Raw genomic sequence first — 22,903 nt, 5'->3', positions numbered from 1 at the left:
AATGATATCGTTGGCAGCATTATATGGTCCAAATTTGGAACTCAGCTCAGAAAAAAATGACCCAAAGACTTGAGGACAATATCTTAAGTTTACAGCATGCATGGAGAGACATGGGGACAGGTTAATATGAAGGAAGGTAACCCAAATGGATTCCCCCTGCCATTTGCATTTCTCTGAAAGTCAGTGTGGTCTGGTGGCCAGTAGATTTGAGCAGGACTGGGGAAGCTAGTCTCCGCGCAGCCGTTCAATCCATTCTGTCTCAGTCCTAACCTACCTCAGAATGAAGGTAGAATTAAGGAAGGGAAACCGATACGTGCTTGGAGGGAGGGTAAAAGAAAAATGGCATTGCATATTGTGGCTTCCCACTGTGACTCAGTTTGCACCCGCAAAGGAAAATGTCCCACGTTTCTTAGCAGTTTTGTCCTGACGATTACAAAGTGCTGTGCCCACTGACAGTCCATGTGGCTTGCTTTCTCTTTCAGGCAGTGTTTCAGATGCAGTCGGTGAAATGCCTCAAGTGCCAGGAAGAGAACCGGGTGGTACTACCGTGCCAACACACTGTGCTGTGTGAAACGTGTGCCGAGGAGGGCGAGTGCCCCATCTGCCATCCCAACAGGCCACACGCCCTGCAGTCGTGACCCTACTAGGATGCTTGGTTTAGCATATCACATAGAACTTTTTAACTTTATATATATATATTATATGAATATATATATGAACATATATATATATATATATATACATAAAAATAAAAATTAGTTGCAGAGCACTTTTTAATACTTTGCATCTCCCATTTAAAGGTGTCCTCCCACCCACCCAGCCCACACTAATTCTAACTCCTTAGGGACTTTTAGAGTTGTTTTTAATACAGATCAAAGGGCCATTTGCAGAGAGCCCCCCCCCTTTCTATTTCCAATCTAACAATTTTTGGAATCTTTTCTGGATAGAGATGTAGAGGAGAGCAAAAAGGGGCTTCCAGGTGCTTTCCAGAGTGAGAACTGGACTTATGGGGGAAAGAAGGATGGAAATCCAATTCCTGATGACATTGCCATCCCCCTTCCCTCAGGTCTTGCTTCATCGCCTGTCGTACTCTTGTCCCGCCTTGTTAGTTGTTTCCAATCATAGAAGCCCCTTTGAAATCCTTGCCTGTCCAGAGCTTCTCTCATTTGGAACACTTGCCAGCCTTCAGGAAGTACAAGGAACTTTGCTTATCTGTTTTAGAAGACAAAGTTCATATTTTAAAAGAATTTTTTACATATTTCTAGGTTTCTAATACAATAACAGAAAGGGTTAGGGAAGGAAGTTGAAACGGAAAATGAATTAGCAAGGTCAGCCAAAGGTCATGATATAATTTTCTTCAAAATATCAATTATTTGTGAAGCTTTAGGTTTTAGAGACTTCACTGGCATCACCAGGTGGAATTTTATAAGAAGGAAGGTTCCAGCTTCTCTTGTCAATAGAAGAATGCTTCAGAGTCATGGTACATGCACATGGAATCAATTCTAGGAGCAGAGATGAGAGGTCATGCCAGCCACTTTGGAGTGGCCTGCTGTCCCTTGTTGCATTGCTTGGTAAAGGTGAAGGATTCGATAGGCCCTGCTTAAATGGTGAAAGAAGGGGACTTCACAGTGTTTGTAGCTTGCTTAACACAAGCCTGCACAGCTTACAACCCACCGAAGCCACATATGGTGTTCCACTAGGGGCTGAACAGATCTCCTGTATTTCTTGCCTGCAGAAACATGGTGTTGGTCAAACACCTGATGACTCATAATACATGGGGAAGTGTTTGCTTTCAGGTTGTAAAAGCCTGACCTAATACTTTGCACTTGCTTAGGGAAAGAAACAAATCTATGTAAGGCGTACTTTCTGTATCCTGCCAGTCCCTCTTCATGAATGGTCCTGCTATCAATGCAGTTGCAAGCTGCAGTATCTGTCCTATTCTTATAGTCTGGGAAACTCTTTTGTCCTGCTGCTAGAAAAAGATAATCCAGAGTCTTGCAGATTGGGTCCATCTGTTTGCACCATGCAGCTCTTTGTAGTACTAGTGCAGCATTAACAAGAGTGTGGGGTTTGGAGTGTAGGGTGTGACAGAAAACAGTGGGCTCTTTTCAATGGTGAACGCCATACATTTCCATTTAGCTACCAACAATGTTCATTTTGGCTGAGGGCCATTCCTCTTTTAGTTTCAGCTTTTGTTTGGTTAACCATTTGATCATGTTTACATAGCGGAGCTGTGTAGTTTTGGAGGTTCATACTGACTTGAAACATGGATTCCTTGAGCTTGCAAGTTCTGCATAGATACAGTAGAAGGACGGTGCAGAAATCAATATATTTCAAGTTTACAACCACAAAGCATACAGATTTTTTGCAAGCATTTAAGGATTCTTGTATTCCTTAAATTCCCAGGGACGACAGGTTCCCAAAATGCATAACCTGGAGCAGGGAACTGATAGAAGTAGGGGTGAGGGTGCAAGGAGGGCAGTAGGGTAATATCTGGCAAAGAATCCAAGATGCTTGATATATAGAAGTCAGGGGTGTGTAATTCTTTTCAAAGATTATAGTGAATGCCACAAAGCTAGGTGGGAAGAGGTGCTAAGAGACCAGTGCTTCATTTCCTTCAAGGCATTCCTCATGACCAGGATGATCTTCTCATTTCCTTCAGATTTCCCTAGCTTGCTGTCATCTTAATGCTTCTCCATTTTAGCTTTCCACGAAGCCTGAATGCTTCCTTTGCCAGAGCATTGGGTTGATTGTGCAGGAAATAGTTCTGATCTGGGCATTCTAATCTTGGGCTAAATCTGCACAGGGCATTCTTTTGAGATAATTTGCATTTGTTCTGTGCACCTGGTCTCTGCAGCCCACATTCTTATAACCGTTGACCCTGCAGTGTTCATTTGCAGATGTGTACATCTGTATGGGATAAACAGTTTCCCCAAGGAATTTCAGTGCAGGGTTGAACCATGTCACATGACAGATTGGAAAGGGCTGTTGCTGGTGCAGCTTTGGCATGGAAAACACCAGACTTAAAGCGATAGAAGCTCCCATGCAAACATATCCATAGTGCAGCTCTTCCTTTTCTCAGAAAATATCTTCTACGTGTGCCCTTAGGTTAGCATCACATTTCCTTCTCCTGAGTCACTTTAGTGTGGCTGTGAATTTGTTTAATCAGCTGGTTGTTCCAGGAGACAGCTTTCATACAGATGGTGTACTTTCTTCCAAGATTATATACATAGGTTTCTCTTAAAGGAGTTCCTTTTTAATATTGGATGTGCACTTATCAGAGAACTGTTTACACCAGCCATAATTTGATAATTATTTGTCTTGGGTAACAGATGACAAAGGCTACTACTTCTGTTTTCTCCTCTTACTGTGCATAATGAATTTTATCCATGGTGCACTTCATTAGTTTCGTTTTTAATTCTCACAGATTGTCAGCAATCTGTTTGGGTTTCAAGCAGCCAATAGGGAAGCATTCATAATGTTTTTGGGCTGTTTAGGCCAGTGTGAAGTTAATTCCCCAACTCTGGGCAAAGCTCAGGTTAAGCGAAATGGATACTGAAAATTTCCCTTGCAAATAAATTTGCACTCACCAGAGTATGTTAAAAGGAGCACAAATTCTGTGTTAATTTTTCATTATGTATTATGCTTCTAAACATAAATATTAAACCTAAATCCAATTTGACTTTCAACAAAATTTGTGGCTTGAAATACTTTTTAAGCTCACATCCAGTAAGTGTATCATCCACCAGTCCCTGTGTGATAGAATTCCCAGTGCAATTTGCTTTGACTTGTTCAAACATTGCAATTTCCTCTGGAAACAGAGTTTGAAAAGCAGCAACCCCAGTCCAAAAGGACTTTAATCTGCCATTTTGCACCCGGAGCTTAATCAACAAGTAAAAGTGCAAGATTTAGATTTATAATCTCACTCCCTTTATCACCAGTCTCTGCTTGTTTAGTGATAGTTGTCCCCCCTTTCCCCAACCTGGAAGAGCACTGGAAACTCTAGCAATTGTTGTTTTTCATAAGAGTAATCCAGCTATTCACTATCAGGTTTCTCCTCCAAAATGTTTTTATATTTAATGCAAGGACATTGATAGATTTGCTTCCACAATTCCACCCTCCCACATTTGGGAGGGGTTAATATGCATTCCCAGAAAATCTCAAAGTGCAGCTCTGTTTAGTGTTTTTTAATTAACTTTTATGTTTGGTAAAACTGCTTTCTTTCAATGTGTATATTGTACTAGTATCTTGTTTTTGGAATTTTTTTGTAAAAAAACACATAATTGGCTTCTTTTTTTTTTCTTGTATGGAGAGGCACTGCTGGCTGACTCTTGTGGTCGTGTTGTTTGGTTGTAGCCTTTGAATGTCTGTGCAATGGGGCAGACCCTGGTCTCCAGAATCAGGAATTACGCCTCAGTCTTAAGGAAAGCTTGTTAGTTTTAAGTATGTGAACTTTTTTTAAGAAAAACATATACACACACACACATATTTAAATTATGGGGGAGTAATACTCTGCTTGAAATCAAATGTTGTACTAAACTATTTTGGTAACTAATTTAAAGATCATAGGAAATAAACTCTTTGAATCGGTTCTACAGTGTTTATACAGAATTGCAGGCCATGTCCAGGCTCTTTAGTGGAAACTGGTTCGTTTCTCGTAATTTTGTAAACATTGTGTTTTATTGCTCCTTCTGCCTTTCTATGTGATTGTCCATAGTGAGACAATTATTTTGTGGGACAATTTTGTTTTGTCCTTAATTGCCACAGTGTTGTGTCATTCCAATGGGATCCTATGGGGAGAGGTATAACATGCCCCCCCCAAGGATCACTTAGAAGTAGCATCTTTGTTCTGTTCAGAGCTGGCTACTCTAAAAGAAAGCTTGCCGGTTATCAGATTCCTCCTCCCTCTCCCCACTGGCGAACTGCTTTATCGGTGGAATGTGAGAGAGAAATTCTGCCAGAAGCAGAGTCTGTTTACATGGAGTGCCACAATGCAACCTATTTTATTGCAAAGGACCAAAGAATCCAAACTGTGATAAAAAAAGAAATTCCCCCAACCCCACAAATCTCTGACCCATCCAGTTATGTACCCCCACCCCTGCCTCATCTCGGTCATTATGATATGCAGGTAAAAAGGTGTCGTGGCCAGGTAGTTCATTCATACTGGGAATTGGGCTGTAGCAGTTACAAGCTTCTCCATCCCACACTAGTTATTTAAGAAGCACTTAGAAATCTCTGGTATTTTTTTGGGGGGGGGGGCGGGAAGGTTAATGCATTTGAAATACCTATGAATGCTTTGTTAGGTCCCAAGTCTAAATGCAAAACTGATTTCTCTCTTTGTTTTGTAAGAAATTACTTTGGGGGTCTGTATAGGAAACTTTGTTTACTGGGATGGGGTGAACCATGAATGAAAGAAAAAACAATGTTAACAAAAAATAATTCTTGACTGTGCTGAGCAGGTGCTGACTTGTCATACCTGTTCAGTCCTGCTTTTTGGACCATCAGATTTCTGTGAATGGCTTTTGCCTGGTGCTAGAGTAAAGCATCCTCAGAGGACAGCCCCGTGATGTCTTTGGATCATGACCGGCTGCACAGTATTGAACAGATTGCTTCTTTTCTCCTCCCTCTTCATTCTGTGCAGAGGCCTAGAAGGATGTTTTCCTTCCCAAAGATCTTCAACTTTGGAGAGTCTGTTACTATGAGTCACAATACCTGGTACTTTTTTTTTCTCACTTTGGCTCTGAAGCAAAGTGTGTTATTTGTGTTTGAATAAGCTGCAGGATTTTTTTTTAAAGTCACTAAACCTCAATTTGGATTATGGGAGTGGGAGGCTACCAGTTACCTGAATGAAAAATGACTGAGGAAGCTTGTCTTGAGAATTATCAATTCAACAGGCTTCCTGTCAGAGAACTGGCTTTGTGGGGCTGAAGAATTTCCTCACAGCTGAATAAACACACAGGTGTGTGCGTGTGGCACTGGAACTTGTCCCTATCCTGCAGTCATTCAGCCCTGCACAAAGCACAGGAACCCAACTGCTATTGGCAGCACACAAGTCCCCCGCACAAATTGCTTGCAACTATTACCTAAGGCCCGGGGGGGAAATTCTTTTTAACTTTCTGTCTGTCTCCAAGCTTAATCTGAGCCACTGCAAGGGCTGGCACAGCTCAGACCAATGAAGAGAATTTCTTTTCTTTGTGAGGACTCAATGATTACTGTTCAGTTAGACAGCATTTTTTCCTACTGTTTCCTCCAAAAAGGAAAATATTTATTATCAGTGTGGAGGTTTGTTTGTTTTTGCTTGAAATTCCCCTCAGAGATTTTTTTTTTTTCAGTATCTGGAGCAATGTAACCAGAAAATAGATGTTGCTGGTGAAAAGTATTACAAGTGAAGTATTCCTGGAAACTGGTGACTATGGATCAAAGATATCTATGGGGCTTCCCCACTCTGTAGCTTCCAATGTTTAAAACAAAAATACAATATAAATTCTTAACTACACACTACAGTATTTATGGTGGCAATTTTTGACCAGCCTATCTCCTCAGATTTTATTAGGTGGGGGTGGCTGGGAAAGAGGGCCACTCACATCTATGTAGAAGTCAGCCAAAAGGTAATCGGTGGTGTGTACAACGTGGTGTTTGATTCCATTATTATAGACTGTAATGCGGAACTGTGATTTCAGCTGTTGTTCTTTCTCGTATTCTGTATATATGTGTGTTTGGCTGTCCAGAAATCTGGTTTTAGACACTCTTTCTTGGCAAAGTGGATTTGCATGTGGAGCTTAAAAAAATGCAATCTTGTGTCACAATTTCCAAGGGCAGGATGGATTTTCTAGAAGACAATAAATTTTTTTATTTTTTTGCTAAGAAAAAAGGCAGAAGCCTTGTGTATGCATATGTATGTGTTTAGAATGCACGTGTGGCATAATGTGAATTTTCAGTGACTTCAATCCCTTGTAGGTAGGAAGACTATACCCTATATCTGCAATAAGTCTTTTTTGTGTTTGTGGTTTCACAATCCACTGCATACCCTGTTCAAGCATTGTGAGAATGAATGAAAATGTGGGAAGAATCAGCACAATGAAATGGACATTCTTGCATTCCAGTAGAGCTTGCCCCACCCCAAAAAAGATTCCTTTTTAATTGCATGCCAAGAATACAACATACCTATTTCACCTCCTAATAATATGGAATTCTCTAATTATAACACCATGTTGCCAACGTCAACACAACTCTATTTAAATTTTTCAGTAATGCATTTTTCATATAATTCTGTCTTTGCCACATTCTGTAGATAAAGGATGATTCCAGGTGCTTAAAGGATTCGAGCTATAAATACAGATGCTAAAAGAAAACTTAGGTCTGTTCTCACCACAAAGGATGCTCTGTGATTCTTCTTTGTCGAGGGCTTTGTTCTGTAATATAAAGCTACTCTAAGCAGCTTTATATTTACTGGAAGATCAACAAGGAGACAAGGAAAATTGTATCTCAAGGAGTCTATTTTAAACAACCCCTCTCCCCTTCTCCCTTGTGGGTTTTGGCTAAATCTGAAACCACCTGAAAATTATTTATTAGATGAAACAAAGCCCTCCTAGAAAATAATTCTCGCCACAGAGGAAATTCCTGCACCTCAGTTCCAGCCTTAGTGAGAAAATAATGGAGGATGCCTTTATATCATACAGATAGAAATAGTGTTTCTTAAAACTCTAGACCCATTCCATATTTCCCACTTAACTTCAAAATCAGAGTTTACAACTGTGTCATCTTGTCTGTCTATCACCTTCAGAGAGGAAAAGACATCCTATAATCTGTCTCACAAGATTTTGCTTCTGGAAAAAATGAACATTTACCTAATTTTGTCTGTAAATATGCAACTCTCATAAGGGAATTTGAGAGATGGTGATTTAGAACACATGCAGTTCTTTATTATAGAAACAACGCCAAACCAGAGATGATTGGTTTAATGCCCTGTAAGAACAACGGGACAAAGTAGTCACGGCTAACTGTTCACTAACTTGGCCCACTGGATGTGAAGATTGACTTCTTTCTGTGAACTGCCCTTCGTGTGAGTTCCCTGTCTAAACTGTTGTATACTTATCATTTTGTCTCTTCAGTAACTATCCCATCTGCTGTGGTCTTTAGTACACGGCTACTCATTTGAATCAGTCTTTAGTAGTGTTTTGGTTCCCTCCTCTAATCCTGTTTCAGTGGTGTATTGTTGGGAACAAACAGCCAAAACAGTAAATTCATTTTATGATCGAGCCTGGGTTTACACAAAACATTCCTGCTAGCAGAGCATACTATTTCTGCAGTGAGAACAGAAGTAGAAAAATTAGAATTGAACTGATATGCAAATGACATACGTGCATGAGAATATACCAGGATCTTAAGCTGTCTGGATGAGCTCAGTTCCAAACCAGAGTGAATACTGGAAGTTTATCAGTGAGTCTATCACATGGTGGAGAGTGCAGAGGATTAGGAATGAAGCAGGTACTGGCAGTTCATTCTCATTCCTTCTTGTTAATGCTTTTTGTCTGAATCTATTCACTATGTCCACTTGTGTAGAACGGTCTTAAAGGCATTTCTGTTAATTAGCAGAATGAAATGCATCAACAAAAAGAGAGAAAAATTTCCTAGTGGTAAAAATTACTATCCAGATACAAAGTGTTGGCGTCTCAACTGGACACCAGCTCTCCCCAGCTGTTTTCGCATGGGATTCTTACAGTTGTCCTGTGCAGGACATGGCCAGTTCGGCATCTAAACCTCAAAATAAACTCCATAGTTACTAAGGTATGTTCTTAAGAGTAAGTTTGACAGAGACCCCTTTTCTTTGCTTAAAGCCCCTACTCTAGTTAAAGTTTCGGGAGGTTGAGACATTTCTGTCTCAAAGCAGCCGATTACCTTGCGGCCCGGCAAGCTTCTTTTTGTGGGAGGGGGGGAGGGAAACGCAGCTGCATGTGCAAACGCGCATGCGCTGCAGGTCCGTGCATGCACGTTTGCGCCATGCGTGGAAGTGCCGTGCATGCACGGCCGCCGGATCGCCCTCCCCAACCCACCGGTCCGCAGCCTAAAAAAGGTTGCAGACCACTGCATTACATGATGACGCATTGCTGATTGAAAAAAAATTACTTTTTCAAACAGCATTGTGAACTGATGTAGTATGAGAGTTTACTGTGTAATGACACCTTTGCCCATAGTAGGCACCAGGCAGTTAACAAGCATTTGTGAACTGTTCTGGTTTGTATAGATGTCTTCTTGGAAGAAACTAATCAGAGCAGACATTCTTCAAGTTCTTAGAACAGCTATAGGTCATGATCTATTTTATTTATTTTGTCATCGATGGGGGCTGCCACTGATTTGGAGTGCTACTTTGGAGCTGAAAGCACCAACGTAAGGAACCCTTAAGGTAGCCTTTCTCAACTTTTTTACTGTTGAGAAACCGCTGAAATGTTCTTCATGCTTCAAGAAACCCCAGAAGTGCGGTGATTGTGCCGAATATGGTTGGGAAGCATAGCTGTATACATGCCCACCCAGGGCCCCTCCACTTCCTACCCCCTCCAGGCCCATCAGCGGCTATTGGAGGGGGGTTTTTGACCTGACCGTATATGGTCATATCATTTGATACATGTTTAACAATTTAAAAAATATATTAAAGTTAATTAACTTCCACCTGTCCAGGAAACCCTTCCAGAGCCATCAAGAAACCCCAGGGTTTCCAAAACCTTGGTTGAGAAAGCCTGCCTTAAAGCATCTATGTGATGTGATCACAGGGTTGACTGCCATAAAGTATAACTTCCTCAGCAGCTCTTGCTATTGTTTACCTAGGCCAATGGGCTTCGCAAGAATTCCAACAATCCATAATTTGGTGAAAACTTACTAAATGGCTTGGGAGCATATTGATGTGCCACTTGTGGCTCTTCTGAGCATAATTCCCCAGTGTGTCAGCCACCCTATGCTTCAGGGAAGGAGGCAGTATCCTTTGTCAGTGGGTACTGTGATAGGCATTTGGTTCCCACCTTGAAAAAGCTGCTACAAGGACATAAAAACTGTGCCTTGTTGAGATCCAGGCATCATATCAAGAGTGAAAGTAACTGTACCTCTTCTGGTTAATTGTAATTTTGAATGTGGCTCTCCATGACCTGCAGGAGTAGTTAAATAGTGTACACCAGGGGTAGTCAACCTGTGGTCCTCCAGATATCCATGGACTACAATTCCCATGAGCCCCTGCTATTGAATGCTGGCAGGGGCTCATGGGAATTGTAGTCCATGGACATCTGGAGGACCACAGGTTGACTACCCCTGATGTACATCATAACGCCACCATCAAGGGTCTATCCAGTGACACCTTTCCCTTCCTCCAGTCTCAGATACACATTATATTTCTACAACTTAAGCCACAAGCAGTCTTTCCTAGGAAAGTACGGACAAGGAATGTCCTCTGTTTATGTTAAAGATTTTAAATTCCAAACATCTGGGGTTCTTTAAAGCCACAGCATAACAAGTATCTGTATACAACACTAGCATAACACTCCCATTCAACATACAGCTACAGAATAGGAAATGCTTGTATTTGTGCTAGTCTTTCCATCTCTTACTGTAGGATACTAGCCATTAACATGACTGAAATGGAATACCTTAGCTGTCCTGTTTACTTGCAGGACTAACAGTTTTTGCTACAAGAGAACCACATTCTCTCTAATTTTCTTGGAAGCCATCTAGCTGTACCCTGCCTTACCTACACACTAGCATCTGTGAGCTACTCAAAGGTTCACCTATTGTCTGGTATAAAGTAAAATACATAATTCCATGGTCTCTGCTACCACCCTTGCTATTTTCAAATGACAAGTTCTGATTCTACTATAGGTATTTCTAAGCCTTTACTTTCAAACCAGTGGCACTCACTACCCTCAACCAGTTAGTTGGCCTTGTTATCTGTCCTTGTAGGAAATAAGGTTGGCTGATGGATACAACCTGTGCCTCTTGCCATTACTGCAAGCAGTGAGACCAGTTTGAATTAGAAAGGTGATACTCAAAAAGCTTTTCAAAATTAGAAACAGGTAAGGGAATGCTACCGCACCAGCTCTAACTTGTCCCCTTGCAATGGATGCTAGGTTTAACTGGAGTACTGCATCCTCTTTCATAGTGCATGCAGAAGATGACATTTTGGCGCCCTTTGAAGTTCTGGTTTTGCAACACATGTATTTGTGCCATTGGGCATCAAATGTGAGCCGAATACAGCCAGCACATAAAACAGCAGCAGCACTGTTAACAGAAGATGGACTTCATTTTATTAAATCCTTCACTGATTTAATCCAGAAGCATTTTTACGATCCAGCAACATCTGTATTTTCTGCACAATAATCCAAACTGTGCCCTGGAGGTACGCAGGAATGGAATCCATTACGGTGCATTGCCAGCGTCTCCTCCATTTAATTCCTTTCCAAGTCAACGGTGCTTAAATCAGAAGGAACTGCTGGTCCCTCTGGCAGAGATTATTAGGGACAGAACTATGGTCTATTTCCCCCCCTCATAGGGGTGTGCAAAAAACCAAGACAAAACATATATTGAACCTCATAACATTGGCATTTCCTGATATTTCCAAATCCCAATACCAGTATATTCAGATTCAATAAATATTCACGAACGCCAACAAAGGTTTGGCTCCATTATAGCCTATGGGAACTGAATTCACACATGACATTAATACAGTATTTTGAGGGTATTTTGATGGATTAGATGAATTCACAGCCCTACTTCCAAATGCTGCCCATCCCCCCACCCTTTTGGCACCCTGGTGCACTGCAACTTCCACTGTCAATGCCCTCCGGAGAACAGATCGATGTGTTTATGTGTACTTCCCAGAGGAAACACATTTCAAGCTTTGCTAGCCAAGCAGGATCTTTCCAATTGGTGGATGCTTACACATGCTTGATCATACTTTCCTTCACTTGCAGCAGCACTGAACAGTACCATGTCTCCATTTCAAAAAATCTGCATTGCCAATGGAAAATGCTGAGAGGAAGGGAACAAAGGGAGCACACGTATGGAAAGGCAGCAACCATCCAGCCAAAGATGACTGGAGCTTGCACTAGCCACAGCGATTCCAGTTGCACCAACAAAGAGACCTGGGATCCAGTGGGACAAGCCAAACTCCCATTTGTCTCTTGTGTGAGAGTGTCCTGCCAGAATAGCTGTAGCCTAATGGCTTACTCATTGCTCCATGTCATTTTCGGTTGCCATGGTAGCACAATCCGGCCTGCTGCACCTCAGCTAAGGCCGGCTGTAACCCTCTCCTGCTTGGCTGCTGTCATTCAAGCTCCTTGGACTGCTTTGCCCGTTGTCTGCGCAGCTTCACAAATGCCTGAGCGTCCTTGTCTCCTTTTCGGTTCTCCAGCAGTTTCAGGATTTCATTGCCTAGGATACAACAGAAAAGACGGAACCTTCAGCAAGCCACAAAGCTGCTTGTACAGGTCAGAGTCCGCTCTTCATGTGCAATGTGAAATCTGCCTTTCTGCAACTTAAAGTTCATAGTCATCTGCACTATTTTCAGTGCAGGAAACCTACCTGGCTAACGTAAGTTGTGGGGCCATTCTCACAAGAGTGGGGAAGGAGACAGGGAATCATGTTCAATGTAAGACTCCTAGATCCTTCAGGAACGAGACAGGGAAGAACTAGGGCAGTAAAGAGTAATAGCAAGTACAATTTCATTGCCTTGTTCCCTTGGAAAAAACCTCTGCCTTTACAATGAGCACACCTTGCTCTAAGTTAGCGATCCCCAACCTGTGGGCCGTGGACCACATGTGGTCCTTCGACTAATTGGAGGTGGGCCCCGAAGGACGCCTTCTTCCCCCCCCCCCCCCCCCGGCCCTTTACTTCATCCCCCCCAGCCCTTTACAACACACTTCATTGTTGTGGCGTGTCTGTATCTTATTTTGAAGGGATGTTTAAACATTACCATAGCAATCAGAGAGCGCTAGGGCAGTGGTTGAGAGTAGAGGAGTAAACTACCCCCCCCCCCCACCGGGCCTCAGTAAAAGGCGGTGAGTGGTCCCCGGCATTGAGTGGTCCCCGGTGATAAAAAGGTTGGGGACCACTGCTCTAAGTGATAAAAATATTTCCCAGAAACCTCAGAGTTGACAGAGGAGGTGGAATTTTCCAGCCATGGAAACACCAATAGGGACCCTCCAAAGCTTGACAGGCAGTGCAGAATTACAGAACTCTTATTTGTCTTTATAAGATGTGAAACTAGAGCTGAAATCCGACCCTCCTTTGTTGGATTTTGCTACAAGTTGGAAAGGATCAAAACTACAAGGAGATAGGAGGAAGTTGATAAGATTTGCTGGGCAGGGGATTGCTATTTACACTGTGCATGAATATGCCACAATACCCAGCCTTTCTGCGCATGTTGAACAATGGGGATTCACTACTAGGTTCCTCTGATGAGAGCCTGCATTTCTACACAACTCTGGCTGGGCCTGGACCCTGCGTGCTACTGCCACCCAGTCTAGGGCTTGGCTTCTGGTGTGGGTTTCTATTCTTTACCGCCCCACTCCAGTCCTCTTTTGGGTCAACTCTTTGAGCTGGGGTGTGTTTGCTGGGCTTGTGCTTTGTGTGACAGCCATCTTGGTGCTTTGCTTTGCTTCTGCTTTCTATTCTCTATTCCTACCCCACCCTACTTTTTATCTTCTAGCTCTCTTCTGGGGGGGTTTGGGTGTTTGTGAGTCAGGGCTCTGATCCCACACAGTCTCTCTTCACGCTAGGTGCTGGGGCACAGCTGAGGGCTCACATTTATACATCCCCCGGCACCTACTCTTCCTTTTTTGGTCTTCTGGCTCTCTTTGCTTGCAGACTTTGAATATTTGTGGGTTCAATGCCATGAAGGTGACAGTGGGTGGAAGGGGTGGTCACTGTAGGGGGAAGAAGCCCTCATCCTCCTGTGTATCAGAAGTGTACACAGTCTCCTCCTGTGCTTGGTTGTGGGGCCCCAGAGCTGGGGTTTTGCTTGCATCACTGGTGGTATTCTGCATGGACTTTCCTGAAGCTTTGGCATGGAGTCTATGGTCTTCCCATTCTTCCAGGGCATCAGGGCAACCCCCTCTCACTCCCACCACTGTCATGATGCTAGCTGTGCATGGCCAACCCACCTTGTTCCAATTTGGTTACACTCTTTACTTTGGGATGTTAGTTGGACTCAGGGCTTTGATCCAGCCTCTCACTTGACTCACTGGCAAGATGACTGCAGTGCATGGGCAATCCTTCTGGGGTGCTTGGTACAAGTCATACATCTGAATCACCACATACAGTTATATTCTACTCAGAGTATGGCTCTCTTCTTTGGATACTGGCTGCAAGCCATGGCCTGGGTGTGGACATCACATAGGGCCTTTGGGAGTTGTGGGGTCTTCCCCTTCTTCCAGGGTTCCAGGACTATCCTCTTTCACTCACTCTACAGGCAAAGTGACTGCAGAGTATGGCTAACCCTTCCAGAGTGGTCGCTGGGGGTTGCAGATTTGAGTGAGCAAAGCCTGAGTGGGGAGCATGACACAGGGTGTTTAGAAGCTAGGAGGGGCATTTCCCCCTTTCCCCATGGCTCCAGAGCCCTCGCCTATCAACGGTGCTTGGCCAAGGCTTTTCCCTTTCACTTCCACTGCTGGCAAGGGGACTGTAGTGCAAGGCCTTCTGAGGTGTTTACTGGGGGTCTCAAATTATTACATCCTTCTACCGGTTGCAAGCCAAAACTGGGGGGCAGAGTATGACATAGATTAAAGAGGTGTGGAGGTTCCTTTTTTGGGTGGTCAACATGACTATATATGGCCATATCACCTGATAAATGTTTTAAAATATATTTTAAAATTATTAACTCCCACCTAGGCAGAAAACCCTTCCAGGGCCATCAAGAAACCCCACGGTTTCAGGAAATCCTGGTTGAAAAAGCCTGCTCTATAGCTATGCCTTCTCACTTCGCCTGCTGGCACAATAATAGCTGCATGTGGTGAATCCACTCCATTCTGCTTCTGCTACACTTTCTTGTTGGGCATTTTGTGTTGGACGGACTCAGGGCTTTGGGTGGTATTTGTTGTGCATGGTCAAGCCTTCTCCCAGAGCTTTGTTCTGGATTTTCAGTGGCCTCGGTTTCTCTTTCCCTTTCTCTCTGTTCTCTCAGGGCTCTGAGCCATCTCCATGTTTTTCAATACCGTCAGGTCTGAGTCTCCTAATGTCATAGATCTGAGCCACCTCCACTGTTGCAGGTGACTCCTGGGCCTGAGAGAGGAGGGTTGGCTGTATCCCGAGATCATCTTAATGGTGAAGGATCAATGGGGCCCATGGACATGGCCACCCACAACAGTGCAGAAGCAGGGTTGGCCATGCCCTACCATCATCTTGGCAGCAGGGGGTGAACAGGGCCCATGGATGTGGGCAATAGTGCGGGTGGCTTCCAGGCCCAGGCAGGGCAGGAGAAAGGGTGGCCATTGCTTCAATCATCTTGTGAACAAAGAGTGAATGAGGCCCTGGATTGCAACCACCCTCAACAATGTGGGTGCCTCTCAGGGCAGGGCAAGAGGGGTTGTCCATATATCTGTGGAGATTAAACAGGGCCCAGGGATATGGTTGTTCTCAACAGTTTGGGGAGTTCCTGGGCTCAGGCAGGCTGGGCAGGAGGGGGGTTGACCATACCCAACTATCATCTTGTCCATGGTGAGTGAATAGGGCCTGGGGACACAGCCCCCTAAGGAAAGAGGGGGGATGGCCATCCCGGAGAGGCCACTGCAAATTTGATGCCTCTAAGCTTGCACAGGGTCCATTATATACGCTCCTGAAGCTGCGCACAACATTTTCCCAAAAGCACTTTCCTGGAGGCATCTTTGGAGGGGGGGATGTAACTCAGAGCCCCTACATCCAGTCTTCATCAAACTTGGTGGGCAGGTAGAGGAGAGTCCACTGAAGATCCTTGCAAGTTTGGAGTCTCTAGGACTCCTTAGGGGTCATTCTGCCATGCCACGAACTTCACAAATTTGTTCAGTTCATATGAGGCCATTTTGGTTCATGCCAATTCCTAGTCAGGATGTCATTGTTTGTTAGACCCTTCTGTTCCCTTTGTGGAAATCTGTCCCTCAAATTAGCGGTCCCCAACCTTTCTCAGGTCAGGGACCGCCTCCGGAGTGAGAGAAGAGCTGACAGCCCGGGTGCTGCAAAAACGCGCACGCGCAATTGCCGCGCACTGATGTTTTCACCACCAGGTGGCGCTAACTCGCAGGCACGACAACTGCACATGCGCGTTTTCGCTACTAGGGGGCACTAACGCGCATGTGCGGCAACAGCGCGCATGCGCGTTTGCGTCACCGCCATGCCGGCGGCTGCGCCTGCCTCTTCCCTTCCTTCTTGCTGCTGGCGGGGGAAGGCAGGTGTGGCTGGTGGCGGCCCCGTACCGTGGCCTTTGCGGCCCGCCACCGGACCGCGGACCGGGGGTTGATGACCCCAGCCTCAAATGATACCCTACTATTGTGACATACAATATAGAACAAAACAAGCTTCTTTGTATCAGTATTTTCACCTGTATTTCCCAGGAAATAGCTTTGTTGTGCTGGAAGATGGCAAGGATTAAATCGGATGAGCAAAGTTGGGAGCACAGAGAAGAATTTACCAGTGGTTCCAGGATGCATCAAGGATAAACGGGTCTGGGGCACTCTGGCTGGGCTGGCTGCTTCCTTATCCTCATTCAGTCCCAGGACCCTACAGAGGGGCAGGAAGGCTTCTCCTTCCAGGTCATTGGTTCCTAAGGTATCATAGTCAAATACTGTGAGCAATAAGCATGCTCCATCCTGTTGGCATTTTTCTGGAGGAATTAAGCTGCAAGAGAGAGAAACACATGGGGGAATTGGGGTACATCAGGTGGAAACAAAACCACCATGCATGGAAAAATACTAAAGAGGAAGCAAGAGCATCAATCTTCCAAATGGTAATGTAACTGGCAACGCTTGTGTTATTTATACACCTTGGGTCAATCCATTGGAAACAAGGGTGTGCATTGCAGGACAGGAAAGAATGGCAAGTGCTTATACATACAAATCAAAGACTTCATCAAACAGAGGGTGGAGATTGTTCTTGATGCACTGGGTTGTCCTTGTTACCACCTCAGGAAATTCATGCCTTGGCTCCAGGGTCAGCTGGACAAAGGGGTCACTTGAGCCTTGAAAGAAACCAAGACTGATCATTCAGGTAATGTATCCCGGGACATTTGTTTATCTAACTGTACTGTGATATTCATGATTTCAAGAGCCCAAGTAATCCCTCTCTGTAGAAGTCAGTCGTGTCTTTCGTTTTTCAAGCTTTTGAATTGAGACCAAGAGTCAAGTCCCCAGGGCAGTGGATATTCGAACTTCAACCTCTCTAAGTGCAATTCAGCACTCTCTTTCCATTGAACATCCCCCCCCCCCAACTAGGAGTGTGCATTCAGTATGTCCAAGCTGAAAAAAATAGCCGAAAAATACCTTACCAATATTTTCCAGCAATTCTAGCAGTCAGATCCCTCCTCACACTGAAAGGCAGTTTACAGCTAGACACTCATAAAAAACCCTTTCTTTAATATCATGGAAAATATCATTAGCTCTAACTGCCTGGCCAAAATGACACTAAAATAGTTGTCAGCCAGTTCTTAAGTGTAAAGTATACTGTTTGTCCCAAGCAGGACACCAACATGGATGCCAGTCTTCAGGAGTCACCTTGACATTAGATCATGTGAGAACTCCAGGAAAACACATACTTTAGGGCAACAGGTTTCTCAGGAACCAGCAGCAAATTTTGTCAATTTTCGAATATGGCTTCCCTCTCACTTGGCTACCCAAATTAGCATACATGGTTCCCAAACATAATAACTTTCCTATCTGTTAATCAAGAAACCTTTTACACCTAAAGTTCAATTCAGTTAGAGCAATTATTCCCATTGCCTATCTCTCAGGAACCCATCAAAGTTCCTCATGGAACACTGCCATCACACTCCAGACCAACCCATCACATGCCTCCTAAGGTCATTGTCAGCCACTAAAGATCTCATCAACACATTGCTGCAGGGGCTCACATGTGAAGATTGCTGCAGGAATCATTTTCCCTATAAAATCTGGGTGTCTGCCCCTGACCATGTGTGCGAGTCCTGGGCACTATACATACACCCTTACTTGTGTGTAGATATTCCTTCTCTATGTGAAATGCTGGCCATTTCACTGTTGAATTTGAGGACCACTCTTCACCATCGGTAAATATCATCTATTCCAAATACTGTCTCCTTTTTTCATCCTTTATTTCCTTAACTAGCCTTGTTTGTGTTTTTGTGTGCTTTAAATTCCCCTCAATAAAACACAATACCACTTTCCATCTGATGGGTCATTTTGAGTTTCTCTAAGGGGACAATCCCCATAGACATTGGTAGAGAACCTGTTACTCCCTCTGGCAACATCTCTGATTAAAAAGTGAATTTCCCTAACCAAATTAGGGTAACAATAGATTGAAGCTGAATTTCAGTTTTTTTTCAGGGCGGGCTAATAGTCAAATTTAAAGGATATTTAAAAGAATAGGAAGCCCTTTAAAAGTCTTTGAAGTTAACCTGCAGTCTGCACAAGGCATTTAAAGGATCTATGTTCTTTTAAATAATTCCTTTCTCCCCTTCCACTGAAGGCAATGGAGAATGGGGGCCCCTTCTTTGGGAGTCCACAGAATAGGACCCCCTGGTCCAATGTTTTTGAAATTGGGGTGTGTGTGTCGAGGACAGGCACCAGCAGCTATGCTACACATTTGGTGCCTCTAACTTTAAAGGAGTTTCTCAAGAGACTCAGATACCCCTGGATCAAGTCTACATTATACCCTATAGGAATCATTGACTATAACAGTCCCTGTAGGATATAATGGAGCAAAACAATTTGGGATTCCAGAATATTCACCAAATCTGAATACAATACCAGTACTGGGATTTGGAAATATCTGGAAATACCAATATGTTTTCAGATTCAATATACCCGAACTGGAAAAATACCAGTTTGGGTTTTTTAGCACAGTGGTCCCCAACCTTCCTGAGGCTGGGGACCGGCAGGGCATCGGGCCGCGCCCCCGCGGACCACGCCCGCGCATCGGGCCACGCCTGCGCATCGGGCCGCACCCGCGGGCCATGCCCGCGCATCGGGCCGCGCGGTCTGGCCCTGATTCCATCTCCCTCCCGCAGTAAGAAGCTTCCCGGGCCACAAGCTTGCGGCCTGGGAAGTTTTTTACTGCGGGGGGGCGGGGGGGAGCCGCAGCCCGGCGCCATGGCCTTCGCGGCCCGACACCGGGCCGTGGCCCGCAGGTTGGGGACCAGTGTTTTAGCCGACCCCTATTGACTGTGGTTTAACTGAATTCTTTGCCCTTGTGATTTCTGAATACACACACCATTGTGTTTATAATTGGCATAATAAAGAGCAAAGAGTTTTACAATTTTTTGCAAGGGAAATATCAGAGAAGGATTCAACAGCACTCAAATGAGGCCATCACCACCTCTTCTGGAGAATTTTTACAAACTGCAGGTTCCTCTTTCCTTTCCCTTCAGAAGTATCAATGACAGATTCACACCAGTTATAGTCTCATTTCAGATGTACATTAAAGAGACTCACACAGACATGAACTCCAATCATCCTATGTGACTATCATTTAAAAAAACCCCAATATCGAAATACATTACTACCCCTGAGTGGCTCCCCAATGTTCTTGCCCTCTGCCATCTCCCTGGCCCTCCTTAGGAAAACAAAGTGCCCTCTCTGAGATGGGTGGCTCCATCTCAGGCATTTGTCAGCTGTATGTTTTAATCTCCCCAAGGAGGTGGGCAGTGAGGGAGCAGGCAGGCAGGCAAGCAAGCAGCAAAGGAAACACTCTGCCGTCAATCATCTTCTTTCATTACTCACTTGCCTTGCTCCCCCTGGGATCCTAAATCATCCTGAAGTCAAGCATCCAAGTCGTAGTGTGTATATGTGCACAGAGCAATACAGTTTGAAGGGCCTTCCAAGTTAACAACCCATAATCCCTTTCACACATAAATACACCCTTCTCGTTTTGCTCGTTCACCACACTTCCCAATATCAGCTACCATAGGAAAAAAAGAAGACTGCTGAGACTACAATCTCTAGTATGTGAAATAACCTAAATGGATATTCCCGAGGAGGACAAGTGTAGTGCAGCCAACAGACTGGACAGCTATACAAGCACACTTAGGGCTAATCCTGCATTGAGCAGGGGGTTGGACTAGATGGCCTGTATGGCCCCTTCCAACTCTATGATTCTATGATTCACCCAATCTTGTTTTGGCTAACCAGGGATTCTCACCCAGGGCTCCGTGGGGCTCTGTGAAAGCTCCTCAGGGGCTCCCCAGCCTTTCCCCTATAAACCAGGTTAATAAACTCGGACACAAGCTATTTCTGTCATTGCCGTGAAAGCAGGGAAACAGCCACTTCCTTTGACCTGGGCATGGTGGTCTTGCGAGGTTACCATGCCTGGCAACGTGGATAGAGCCTGGGTGCCCACTTCTGCCTCAAACTGTCTCCTATGACTCCCTTCTCAGTCCTCCTTGGATGTATTTCAGGGGCTCTTCCTCAGTTAAAAAGTTGAAAAAGGCTGGTCTACAACTCAGTTCAAGTCAACTCAGTCAACAGCAGGACTCCACACACATTAAGATGGCCCCTACTGTTGAAGTGATGATGAATAAGCCCCTTGAGTCTACATGCTATTTGCAAGCTACTCAGATCCAGCAACATCCATACATTTGGATTCTATGCACTCGAATGCAGCAATAAAAAGTTGCAAGCAACTTTGGAATCAACAACACAGTGCAATTCATGCCCCCAGCCTGAATGAGGGAAGCAAAATAACACTGGGAGGATGCCCTGACTATTTGACACAAGAGGCCTCTCACCATTTGAGTCCAGGGGCAGGAGGTTGACCGCATTGAGCACTTCAATGCGCAGCTTCTGCTCTGAGTGACGGTAGCTGGCTTTAATGGTCACAGCCCCATATTTTTCAGAGTCCGCTTCTGTCTAAGAATAAGCAGAAGAGTTAGGTGAAAACCTTTAAATGTATTTTAAATACCGCAACCTGCCTGTCTTCAATTATTTAGGTTGCCCTACTCATTTTTCCCTCTCAATGAAATATTAAGCAAAAAATTATTTCAAGCATGTTTAAAGTAGATAACACTGACCAGAGCTGAGGAGGAACTAGTTCACAAACTAGAAAGATGTCTTTCTGTTAGAGCTCAACATCCTTTCCTGTGGCTTGCAAAGTAGTAGAGCTATATATAATCAATCTCAGAGCAAGATTTTTTTAAAAAAATAAGTCAGAATAAAAATTTTGTTTCAATCAAAAGTCAGCAAATACTTTTCTTAACCCTAAAATGGAATAAGATTGTCTCGTAGAGGAAGAAGCAGGGTGCTTGTCTTAGTCATACACAGAAGAGCCTGACCCACTAAAGTCTCACCTGCTGCTGGATTCTGGCACTGAAGTACTTCTGAATGAGTTTTCTGGTGGTGGAAGAGCAGAGTTCCAACTTTTTCTTCAGATCCTGAGAGAGAACAGGATATGAAGGAATGCCAGAGATGAAAAAGTAGGCTGACCCCGGTCCTCAAAGCACCAAATCTCATCAGAATGATATTTTCAGATTTCAAACAGCCAAAAGGTCAGAGATGACACATGAACATCAAACAGGTAAGAGGAAAGGCCTGCAAATTATTTTAAGGATTTGAAAAAAAAGAGGGGAGATCATTCTCTTCTCCCTTTGCACCTCCCCCCCCCCCTTTTATCTGCCATTGAGAAATTGCTGAAATTGCTTCATACTTTGAAACCTCAAGGGGACAAGGATGGGGAAATCCCAGCAATCTATTGTTATTCCCACTGCCTAAATCCACTTTGCAGACCATTTAGTGGGGAAGCAGATTTTAAAGAAAAATTAACTGTGCCTCTGTTAAACTATGAGCTCGTGCACCACAAGCGGGAGAAAAAGTGAGGGTATATTAGAACTTTTAAAAGGAAGTCCAAATCCCAAGACATCCCATGGCCTTATGCCTGACAGGATACCATCAAAGCCTAATTACCACATTAAAAACTCATCCCCTTTACAGAGAACTGCAAAAGAACCTGGGGGACGTTTGGCTGTAAGCAACCTTCCTGAATCGGCTTCTCCATTTCTGCCACTAAGAGTTCTATGGCAAGCTTAACATTTCTGTTGAATGGCTTACATCTCAGGTCAAAATCACATCATCAGACTTAATAACTAGCCAGTTTTTTCTGGCCAGCAGATTTTAGAGGAGGAACAAAATTAGACAAACAAGGAAAAGCCAACACTCAACTGTTAGAACATTACATACAATGCAGTGTATTCTTTGTAGCATGGATTAGAAACAATAAACCAATGAAATTGGACCATATGTAACATTAAATACATATTTATGGCAGGGGCTCATGGAAATTGTAGTCCATGGACATCTGGAGGACCACAGGTTGACTACCCCTGCCATACAGCATACTCTCAGTAGCACTGACTAGAAACAATAAACCAATGAAATTGGACTATATGTAACATTAAAGATATATTTTGCTTAATCTTTTCATATATGCTCATACCCTCAACTCTTTGGGTATCCAATTCCATTTTAAGCGGAGTTTAACCCCTTTCTTTTGTGTTGCTGATTCAGGAGCGATATCATATCAGGCTAAAAATCACCCAGAGGTCAGTGAGAACCAACCTAGAGCAGGCAACCTGGACAGCATGGAAGAGTGAAGGCTACCTCACACAAAGGAAACCATCAGTATTTATTAGAAAGCTCTTTAAAGACACTTTGCCTGTATCTATACGTCCCTGTCCTTTGCTGGGAAATGTTTTGCCAATGTCTCCAAAGGGGCA

The 22,903-nt window shown here is 44.0% G+C and overlaps 2 protein-coding genes across 16 annotated transcripts in view; one reads left to right on the top strand and one right to left on the bottom strand.

Moving 5' to 3' along the window:
• The window catches only part of UNK (unk zinc finger), an 88,858-nt gene extending 81,120 nt beyond the window's left edge, over positions 1-7,738 (top strand). For all 5 annotated transcript variants that reach the window (XM_077327803.1, XM_077327801.1, XM_077327802.1 and 2 more), the window contains one exon: positions 483-7,738. In XM_077327803.1, the coding sequence (XP_077183918.1) occupies positions 483-638 (156 nt within the window). In that variant the 3' untranslated portion in view covers positions 639-7,738. The remainder of the gene's footprint in view (positions 1-482) is intronic.
• A 495-nt stretch (positions 7,739-8,233) lies between these two features.
• Positions 8,234-22,903, bottom strand: part of UNC13D (unc-13 homolog D) — an 80,763-nt gene continuing 66,093 nt past the window's right edge. For 10 of the 11 annotated variants that reach the window (XM_077327786.1, XM_077327793.1, XM_077327792.1 and 7 more), the window contains 5 exons: positions 21,482-21,565; positions 20,924-21,044; positions 17,062-17,185; positions 16,640-16,845; positions 8,234-12,411 (listed from right to left, as the gene is read on the bottom strand). In XM_077327786.1, coding sequence (XP_077183901.1) covers positions 12,305-12,411; positions 16,640-16,845; positions 17,062-17,185; positions 20,924-21,044; positions 21,482-21,565 — 642 coding nt within the window. In that variant the 3' untranslated portion in view covers positions 8,234-12,304. Of the gene's footprint in view, positions 12,412-12,561; positions 12,645-16,639; positions 16,846-17,061; positions 17,186-20,923; positions 21,045-21,481; positions 21,566-22,903 lie in introns of all 11 variants that reach the window. The other variant, XM_077327784.1, reaches the window with a different exon arrangement.

The sequence above is a fragment of the Paroedura picta genome, chromosome 3 (genome assembly GCF_049243985.1).
Source record: "Paroedura picta isolate Pp20150507F chromosome 3, Ppicta_v3.0, whole genome shotgun sequence".
In the NCBI taxonomy this organism is placed as follows: Eukaryota; Metazoa; Chordata; class Lepidosauria; order Squamata; family Gekkonidae; genus Paroedura; species Paroedura picta.
The sequence above is the reverse complement of the archived record's forward strand: the minus strand, read 5'-3'. Positions and strand labels throughout refer to the sequence as shown.